This window comes from Accipiter gentilis, chromosome 15, assembly GCF_929443795.1.
Source record: "Accipiter gentilis chromosome 15, bAccGen1.1, whole genome shotgun sequence".
NCBI classification, from domain to species: Eukaryota; Metazoa; Chordata; class Aves; order Accipitriformes; family Accipitridae; genus Astur; species Astur gentilis.
The window spans coordinates 10,275,639-10,286,486 of NC_064894.1; the positions used below are offsets into that span (position 1 = coordinate 10,275,639).

Sequence of the window (10,848 nt, forward strand, 5' to 3'; positions counted from 1 at the left end):
CACTGTCATACTGACCATCTCATGAACAAGGGGCCTCAAAGACAGACATAGCTACTCCATTATCAAGGTCTACTAACGTAAGTCAGTACAGCAGAAAGACCTGACTTGTCCCAGGATTCGTCATCCATGACCTCGACAAAGCATGTTTAACAGAAGGGTCTTGGTGACTATTGAAAACAGACTAAGAATACATGCCTTCAGCTGGGGAAAAGCCAAGGGAAGGGAGGGTAGGACTAGTCAATCTAGCTTTATCAAGTTACACTGTTTGGATGAAAGGAAGTTTAATATTACACCGTCTATGCACTCTTCTGTTTCCTCATCCTCCCTCTCCTTTCCTCAGGCGCTGTACCATAAGAAGAGTTAAACGCAGAACAGTTCAGATCCACAAGATCAAGTGATCGGGCCCATCTTTCAACCTCTGTATCTTAACATCAATTCAAACTTCCACTCAGCTTCAAACATGTTTTGAAAAATTATTAGTTCGCCAAGTCTTAGCTTAATTAAAAGAGCAGCCTTCTCTTGGTACTACACATGCCTTAAAAACAGTATGGGGCCGGGGGGGGGGGAATTGAAAGTTAATGCCATTGTAATACTCAAGATCAAATAATCCAAAAAGCCTTCTTATTAGCTCCCTTACCCATGACAGACATTTCTGCTCCTATTCAGAGATCTACATGCCTCCAAATGAAGTGAGCCTTCAATACTGTGTTGCGAAAGGACATAGGAGAAGCCCACAGAAATAGAGACTGATGACAAGTCCTTACACACACACACCAAAAAAAAAAAAAAAAAAAAAATGCTAATCCAATATCCGTTAGTGAATTAAAGAAAAGCATTGCTTGCTTGGATTTTTTTCTTTTCAGGTGTGAAAGACATTCATTGGGGTGACAAGGAGGAATTCACAATTTAGAATATACCCCAGCTGTGACAACAAAAACCAAGACACTGTATTGCAGCTGATCTTCAATGCTAACTTAAACAAAGTCAGTTCTCTCCTACACAGAAACTATGACAAATTACGGCACTACAAGATAGAGCGAGACATACAGAAGTAGTTTAATTAGTGGAGTGTGAAGGATTAAGACCAGTTTGTACAGGGACTCCATCCTTGGCAGTTTTCTTGAAGGTACTTCCATGGCCATAAAGACAAAGTGTCACCTGGACTGCAGAGCAATGCAGTACTCCTACGTCTGCGCTACTCCCGCTAGGAAAGGGCCCCAAGTGCCAACAGACTTGGAACACTCCCCAAATCACTTCAACAGCAAACAACTTCTGAAATACACATCCAAGTTAACCTTAACAGTCACTGGGGTCTAGTGACTCAAGATAGCTCCACTGACCCCCACCTCTCCCAAAAAATAGAGACAAACATATTCCTCAGGAATGAGAGAGAGGTTTGTAAGCCTAACCTGTGGGATCTAGCAACTTTTTCTTTACTGAGCCTATGAAAAAAGTTTAACCCATTGCTTTTGGTCAACAGCCACTTCTGTTTCAATACTAGAGACCACAAGGATTCAAACTTGTTAGGTCATCCCCACAGTTTGCAGGAGAAAGGCAAAACACTGCAGGAACAAAAGTCTCCGCATAAGCAAAATACTGACACCAGCCCCGCAGTTCAGTTACCAGCATGAATTAAACTATAAATGTCCTTTTGGAGCCTTTGTCTGCCAGCCACATACAAATATGCAAAATTAGACTTGGGATGGAAAGATGATACTACAGATACACAGGTCACTTCCACAGCCACAGAAAATCAAGTCCTGATCGCCTGCTTTGTTTCCATGTTTCATGGAAATCTCCCAGCTCTTGATGAGGCCTCTGGAAAGGCCTTCTACCTTATGAGAGTTACTTTGAAGAAGTAAGGAAGCACCACGTGGTCTTTTTCGAATGCACACTCCAGAACTTCCTCCTGCTGCAAAACAATCCACTCGACAAAATAAGTCAAGGAAAACCCCAACCATCTTGATCATTTTCAGAAACAGGAACTTGTCAAAACCAACTGCAGACGCAACAACCTCACTGGTCTCCAATTCACTTCTCTAAATGAAAGCTTGATGGCCTGTTTCTGAGCGAGATCCTTTATAATAGGAGCTGAGTTCAGATCTACCTATTTTTCCCTCATCTATTGTGTGTTTTCACATTCCAAAGTCAAGTTATTTCCCTTCTCTGAAAGCTTCTCACTGTTGATACCATCAGTCACCTCCATTCAAGGCTGGAAGCTGCCTTTTACTTGCCCCACATAATTAAACCCTCAGAGACGCCTTAACACATCTTTCAGAACAACTCTGAGAATGAAACTTCAATGCCATGCACTAAGATTGCCCTCCCAGTTGAATTACCACAGCTTATATATCCTTAACACAGCCCATATATCTCATTCACCCACTCTGCAACGGCCCTTCTCACTGCATCAAAATCAAGTTGCTAATCCCCACTTCTTCATGGGAACACTTTCCTCATTTGCTGTATCTAATCACAATTTATTGAACACAACATGGTTAGCTGAGGGAGATGAATCCGTATCGTTATAGTGAATTTAAGACAACTTCAAGATGACAACAGTTTGGTAAGTCTGAAAGGGTCAGAGCCCTAACATGCCAACTGCAACAGCTTGCCCCAAACCATCAGAGCATCCTAGATTTACATTCCTTTTCTCCCCACAGGGACTTGGGAAACTCATTTAATGCCATCTGGCACTACTTCCAGCAGTTGCTGGAAATTCACTAGTACAAGAGCTGGAATTCAAGAAAACGGTAAATCTCACTAATGAGTATATGATAGCAACCTAATCATACTTCAGTACTTCTTTACATGACAAGCCTGTGCAGCACCCAGAGTCCATGCCAAAGGACAGCCACTACACGGCGTCCGTATTAAAGCCTGTATTTGAAAGCTCTGCAAGTACAGAAAACCACACAAAGGTAAACGCTTAGCAGCTCGGCTTTTGTCAACAGAAGACATTCATTCATTCTGTTCTCTCCTCCCTTCATCACACACATACGCTCATACCCAAATCATGCTTTTTACTCCTCAAAGCAAATTCCCTCTAAGTAGTACTCACTAAAAAACCTCAACCAACCAAACAAAAAAAAAAAATCACCCCACACCTTGTCATCTATCATCTTTCTATAACCCTCTGGAACTAATATCTTCTGCAGAAAACATATGAGGACAGGCATCATTCTACCCCATCCTCACAGGGCTACTTAACTCATGTTAAATAGTTGATCTCTCCATTTAATTTACAAAGCCCAGTTGCTAAGCAGGGCAGCAGAAGATAGGCTGTGTGACATGACACCTGGCCACTAAGACACTAAATAAAATTATGGAGTTCCCTAAGGACACAGAACCCCCACACCAATAGTAGAATTACAGCTCTTCATAAAGCATCGCTCCAACCATTGCTCTCTGGTACCTTACGTTTTAATCTTCTAAATCCTTCACACCTTGACTTATCTTAAGGCATTGGCAAGTTTTACCTTTCATTCCCTTCTCCACGTCTCCAAATGCTACTTATCCAACTTGAAATGCAGTTAGCCACATGACTGAGATCTACCTCCACCTAGCAGTACCTCCTGCATGCATGGGGGCATTGCTCTTTCAGAGGATGAACTTGTAATGTACTCTCTCATCAGAACGCATCAAGCCCATTTTAACACTTATTCAGGAGATATACACCAGAGTTCAAGGAATTGCCCATCAATTCACAGTTATGGGGAGATCCTTCAGGTTTAACAGCCTGAAAGTATTTTTTCTTTTAAAACATGAACTTGATTTTCACTTACAGTCCACAATTTTGAATGTGCCTATCTCCCACTGACAAGATTCTGTCTTTAATGGTACCAGACAGTTAAACTCTCAGCTGTTGTATACAGCTTGGAAAATAGAAGGAAAAATGAACTGCGATGGACCTTCCCAGGAAATGACAATTTCTCTTCCTCTTGTGTGTCTTACATATAGGTGGTATGAAATTGCATGAAATGCTACTGGCTTCAGTCTCACCCACACTCATTTTCTGAAGGAGTAATATTAGTACCAATATCCAAACACAGACCCTGTCCAGACCTTAATACAGCACTGGTAAATTGTTTCTACCTGGCTTTAATCCTGCCTATTCCAGATAGTACTTTTCTTTTGATATATACACACACACATATACATATATGTGTGTGTGCATGCACATATACACACATATACATATATGTGTGTGTGCATGCATATATACACACACGCACACAGAGACACAGCATGCTTTCAAATAGACGAGTTATGATTTTTATTTTTTTTTAAGCTAAAGCTTAAACATAAGATAGCTTAAAGCTATCTAGTAACAGATAGAGTAGGACAGTCCAGAAACAACCTACAAAGTGTCAACAGCTACCAAACAGCAACATAGGAGACATCAATAACCCAGATGATTTTTTTAAATAGACAAGAAAACAAGAGAATGCATGATATCAAGACTGCTGATCTATTTTAACAATGGTTTAAACTCAAGTTAGTCTGCAATCAATGCTGCTTACGTCAGCATCTCTTAGGCATATATATGAGAGTATTTAGATATACTGGAAGACCAGGATGCTGCCTGCCACTTTAAGGGTTAGCTATCAAGTCATTGGAACTGAAATCTGGAATTATTTTCCAGAAGTAATACTACCTCCTTTTAAGAAATACAACATAATCAGAGTTGTAGTTACATGCACTTGCACCAGCACTACTTAGTAACAGCCAGCAGCCAAGAGACTGCCTGGTATAAAGCCTGCCGATCTTTACTTGAAAGTATTTCTTACCATGTAAAAAAAAAAAAAAAAAAAAAAAAAAAAAAAAAAAGAAAAAAACCAACTTTATTTTAGACATTAAAACCTGCTGTTGATCTTCCGAGTTCCATGCTGGACAGTTACTACTGGTAAACAAGGCCAATTAACATCACGCAATTAAATTCTTTCACCATTCTACTCCTTGATGTCTCTAAGCAGGGACTGACAGTTGAGTGGGTTGAAAAGCAATAAAATTGTCAAGACAAAACATCGCTAGCTCCATTGATTTTTAAGAAATGTTTTGACTCCAACCTTGTTCATACACTAACTAGCTAACGCCAGCCCAGAAGAGATCATAAATTTATGAGACAAACCCACCAGCCACCTTCGAGAAAACATGATGCAAACTAATGGGCAGCTCATGAAGTTGCTGTCAGATGTTTGGGACCTCTGCAACAGCCCTTAAACTCTCCAAAGGCTGTCCCAATCTACAGCGTAGCATCATCCGAGCACCTTTGCCATTTAAGCGCACCATCATCCAAACCTCTTCAGAAGTCTTCTGTGGAGACGGCCACACTCCTACCGGTGCTCGGCCAGCTCCTGGCGTAACATTTACGCCTCTGCCTAGCTTAATCCTGACCAAAGCAGGTAGTGACTAGCATGTGTCCGTTTTGCCCTGTGCCCAATTCCCTCCCCGCTTTCTGAGCCCCTGCTCCCCAAGGCACGCTTCGCCCTGCCTTCCCGGATAAAACGCAAGAGGTCATGGGGGGGGGGGGGGGGGGGGGGGGGAAGAAAAAGAAAAAAAATGGCCGAAAGAGCAGTATTATGCAATAAGAGAAGAAATGCAATAATAAGTCATCCTCTCCCGGAGATTTCTCCTAACCCTCACGGTTGGCAAGCTGGATTACAGCAAGCGCGCCAGCCAGGCGGCCCACAGGCACATTAAAGAGCCCCGCGGCAGCCTCCTCAGCCCCGGGTGGGGATACAAAAAGGGATGCTCACAGTCCAGGTGCTTTTTCTTGGGCCCCATCACTTCATGCGTGGTGGCTTTGCAGACGGCTCTGGCTACGGCCGATCCCGTAACGCTGTACTGAGCAGCTGCGATGCGATCTGTCAGCGTCTGACCCGACATCTTCGACTGGCGTGCCTGCTGCTGCCTGCTCTGCAGAGGCGGAAAACACGGGAGGGGAAGGGGAGATTCCGGGTTTATCGCCGAGGGGGGGCGGAGGAGGAGGAGGAGGAGGGGGACGGACACACACACACGGCAGAGACACGCACGGACACACGCACACGGACACACACAGACACGCCACACGCACAATGGTCCTTCAGGCAGCCCGGCCCCTCCCGAGGCGCAGCCCCCCCCCCCCCCCCCCGCCCCGTTGTGTAAGCCTTTGCCTCACTAGAAGCCGCCTGGGGCAAAAAAAAATTTAAAAAAAAAATTAAAAAAAAAAAAAAAAAGGTATTTTAGACGCTGCAGGGAAAGGATGAAGGGGAAATAACGATGGTAGCAGAAGGAGCCTGCATACCAATAACGTACGAGCCCCGGGAGGGGGGGGAAACGACCCCCACCACCACCACCACCACCACCACCACCTGCCCCGGCAGCGCCCGCCCCCCGCTCCGGCCCGCGGAGGAGCCGCCGCCGCCGCGCCCCGGCCCCGCCGCAGCGCCCGCCCCGCCGCCTCCCCGGTGGGGGATTATGGCACCGTTGCGCCATGTTATGCCCTCCCGGTGCTCCCCCCCTCCACCGCCACCCCCTCCCGGCCCTAAAGGGGAACCCCCCCCCCCCTACCACCACCACCACCACCACCACCACCCTCCAGCTCGGCGGGCTGCGGCGGCTGCCCAAGCGCCATCCATTCCCCGCAGCAACCGCCGGGTCTGCGCGGAGAGAAGAAGGACGAAGCGAAGCGGCGGCCCGACCTGTCAGCGCGTCCTTCCCTCCCGGCCTCCTGCCGCCGCTCCGGGGAGGGCACCGCCGCCTCCCGCCTCCACCAGCTTTCCCGGCCCGGCCCGGCCCTCCGCGCTGCCCGCTGGCGAGGCGCCCCACGGCAGCAGCAGCAGCAGCAGCAGCAAAAAAAGCAAAAACCAACACCCCACCCCCCCTCCCCTTCTCCCTCCCTCCCTCCCCCCCCCGGTAGCCCCAGGTACGGGGCGGGCTGCCCCCTGCCGCCGCCGCCGCCGCCGCCGTTTAGGGGATGCGCTGTCTGGGCGTCCACGCCCGGGAGCCGCCGCTTTAGCTATTTCCAGCCGGCGGCTTAATCCTCCCGCAGCCTAATCCCCGCGCTACTGCCGCAGCAGCGCCCGCCCCCCCGCCCCGCTTGCGGAGGGCGGGACGGAGCCGAGCGGCCCCGCCGCCGCAGGTCGGTGGCCCGGCGCAGTCAGGTGACGCGGTGCGGGTACGATACGGTGCGGTACGGCCGGGCCGCACCGGGACCGAGGGGTAAAAAACACCCCCCCCACCCCCCCCGCCGCCTCTCTTAAAGGAGCCGCCGCCTGGGGGGGGGAAAGTGGGGGGGGGGGGGGTGAGGCGCGGTCCGGGCCGCCTCCCCTTCCCACGCGGGTGCAGAGCCCGTGGGGATCCGCGGGGGCCCGGAGGTTTTGCAGGGGGGAGCGGGGGGGGGAGCCCGAGGTGCTGATGCTGGTTCGCCTGCCCTGCGGCGCGGTCCTGTCGTTAACGGCACCCAGGGGATCCCGAAAGCGCGCGCACGCTGGATCTCTCCAGAACCCCTTTTTTTGTGATGGTGGTGGTGGTGCTATAGCCGAAACGCCTCGCCAGGACGGGGTTTATTTCTGTTATCCGAGATCTATCCTAAAGGTCCTGGTGGCGACGCAGCGCTACGCTAGGGAGGATTCATCGCCACAGTTTTATTGTGTGACCGGAGCCTGCCGGAGCGGTCGGTGGAGTCCTGAGAGAAGCGTGGCGTACACCTTATTACCGTAAATTGGCCGAACTTAGTTTTGGAGTAAAGTGGTTTAGGTGGGTGGGGTCTAAACGAGATGGCACGGGTAGCAATTACTTCGGGCTGCCGTTAGAACAAATTTCAGCAGGCGATGCAAGCGGGTGTTATTAATTAGCTGAAGAAAACGGTATGTGCAGTCGGTATTGGAGATTTGTGCTTATGAAGTGATAATTAGGTTGTGTTGCATACAAAGGCACGCGGCACCATCTTCATCTATTACGCCAGGCGCAGAATACTCACAAGGGATTGTGGTCTGTGACAGCATGAAACAGCAGCTTTTTTACTACTTCTTGGGTTTTTTTACCTGACAACCAAGAGATTTTAAAGTCCCGGGTACCTTGAAAGCTTGGGAATCCTGTCAAAGCAGTGCTCCAAAGTTCAGGTTACCATTCTACAGAAAATCTCTTCCGCAATAACTGTTCAAATGGTGCCTCTGTGCCCTGAAGAAAGGTGTTCAAATTTTCAGGCTTTCGATATCGGTTAAATCTTTGGTTTTGCAGAGCAGGCAGCGGCGTTTGGGTGTCAAGGTTCAAATGTTTTCTCAAATGCAGTGTTTCAATACGGAGAGGGATTTCTTGTCAAAAACCATGTAAAGCATATGTCGCTAACTGCTAGCAATAAGCGTTAGGGGTCTGCAAACTTTGAATGTTCCCGTAAGCAAGACTCTCGTATTCCAATAGTAAGAAAGTGTCCGTGCTTCTCAGTTCTATTCAGTAACGAGTAGCAAATGAGTAAATGCTGGAGTTGCGCAGAAAGGTAATGCAACGTAATATCTGTTCTTTAGCGTGACTATAGTCTACTGTTCGAGTACAGACAAATTTGAGTAATATTTAGAAATCGCGTTCCATTTACCACAGAAATGTTAACTTCCATTCCTAGAAATTCGTCATTAATGGAGTGACTTGGGACAGCTAGAAGCATGTCTTAGCAGAGGCACACACACAGGTTTTCCACTGTACTTCACAGTCAGTTATTGGGGTCATAGTGCCAATTGATTTCAGAGGAAAGAAACAGTTGGGATCTGCAGATACTTCATGTTCCATTACTGGCATTAACAGTAACTCTGAACTCTTCTTGGTAATACTGGCAGGAGTTTAGAATGGCTTCACTTTAAAAATAGACAGAAGGTTTCTTTTTAACTGGTATATTACAGAAGAAAAAAAATCACAGAAACCGTTTTGGAGTTTGCTGATTCCACCCAGCAGAAATTTAGAGTAGCTTTACTTGCCACAAGCAAGACAGTTTTCAACTTTACGTCAGACAAAGTATTTAATTGGTGATGCAAATTTTTATTAATGCCTAGTGTCCATCTTCAGTATGAAGGTCTGGATACTTTCTGAACTAGTCTGCACTGTTATCAGCAGTTTCTGTCACTGAGATTCTCGGCTGTGTCACCAAAATCGATGATTGTTAATGCTCAGCTCATTTTATATCTTCATATTGTCAATATACTTAAGCAAAAGATAAGCCGGACACTTTGTACTATTGCCTTAAAATTTATGCATTGCAAACTGAATTTAAATGCAAGGAATAAAGAGATCCTCCAGTATTTTGGTTATAAGCCAGCAGGTGGCCAAGTCGTGATCTGGAGTAGGCAAAGGACCAAATTGCAAGGTTGCAATTACAGGAGCATTTTTAAGATGTTAATTTATCTGCCATTACTTGCATATTCAGCAACAAATAGCCAGTGTCATGAATAAAAAACACCATGAAAATTTGTCTTATTTACATCTGTATCACCTTTGGGCAGTACTGCTCTACACAGGACTCCTCTATTTCTTCTTAAAGTTGATGGGTGGACTTTCATTGACTGCTGCAAAGATTTTGTTGAGCAAAACCAGGATCACTTGACCATGAGAAGTTCAAGAGGTATTTCAGATAAATCTCATTCTCGAGAAGCATGTCGTCTGAATTTCTGACGCATGATGATCTTTCGGAAAACCTAAGATGCTTTAAGCAAGTGAGACAGGGAGAAGACATCAGTACTCTTAAAATTCAAAGTGGAGGGATGTGATCTACTGAAGCTGTATTGCTTTTGGATTTAAAAACAACCACCACCTCCCCCCAAAATAACCCAACCCCACAAAAGAGGAATTCAGGTTTGTAATAAAAGCAACACAGGAAATAGGGACCATCTTGAATAAGGGGAGACCATAGAGAGAGCTGCCCGGGCCTAAATAGATAGGGGCTTGGGGTTACCCTTTGATAAGGTAGTTTTAGACTCAGGTCCTGAGAAGTCACTTGGTGTGCTGGCTCTGTGAAACCCAGGTTCACAGCTTGGCTGGTGGGGATGCACCAGGACGTCTAGATAAGGGCCATATAAGCAGCTGGAAAGGGTTCTTGCTGTTAAGAATAACCCAGAATTGCGGGTTTTTTTCTTGACTGTTAGTAACTGGGCTTTCAACTTCATAATGAAGATCCGAAAGGAGAGGAGATGTATTAAGGACAAGCTGAACAGCCATGGTGAGATAAATGCTGAAAGATACTTCTTAACCGAATTTGAAATGAGAACAAAGAGTTGGTCTGTGTTAATCTCACGTTCAGGCACCCACGTGGAGGGAAGAGGGCACGTCTAAAGGCTGGTTCGTCACACCTCGCACCTGAATTCTGCACCAGAGATGCCCATGTCTCAGGCGATGAGGACTCTATTTCGTGCACTTTAAGTTAGGCTTTTCGCACCATAGTTCTGCTTTTTTTTGTTTGTTTCCCAGTTTTTCCTCCCAGGTCTTCCAGTTCTTCAGCCAGCTTTGATGCCCTTTCCTCCTGCCTTCCCAGCCGTGGCAGAGGTTCGGACCCCGTCCCGTCTATGCCCCAGCTTCAGGCCCAGCGCTGCTGCTTTGCTTCTGCCTCTTGCTCTTAGGGCCAGTGGTACGAACAGAGCTCCTGGAGAGGCTGGCTGTAACCATAGTGATAGCAGCAGTCCTGAACAGATCTGTTTAGGTCTCGAAAGGGGGAGAAAAGGACTTTTCAAAGGAGGAGCATCCTCCCGACTTTGTATCAGGTTGATGGAGCCGGGTAGGTTCTCCTGCAGTGTTCTCCTTCTACGGCATATGCAGCAGAAGTTGCAAAACACCAGGAAATACCCAAATCATGCAATACCCAGGAGCTTCTATGCTTCTGCTGTT

The 10,848-nt window shown here is 47.0% G+C and overlaps 1 protein-coding gene across 14 annotated transcripts in view; it reads right to left on the bottom strand.

Moving 5' to 3' along the window:
- SNAP91 (synaptosome associated protein 91) overlaps nucleotides 1-6,820 on the bottom strand; it is a 69,860-nt gene extending 63,040 nt beyond the window's left edge. For 13 of the 14 annotated variants that reach the window (XM_049817990.1, XM_049817984.1, XM_049817992.1 and 10 more), the window contains exon 1: nucleotides 5,760-6,043. In XM_049817990.1, coding sequence (XP_049673947.1) covers nucleotides 5,760-5,889 — 130 coding nt within the window. In that variant the 5' untranslated portion in view covers nucleotides 5,890-6,043. Of the gene's footprint in view, nucleotides 1-5,759; nucleotides 6,044-6,683 lie in introns of those variants that run through there. The other variant, XM_049817978.1, reaches the window with a different exon arrangement.
- Between the last annotated feature and the right edge of the window lie 4,028 nt (nucleotides 6,821-10,848).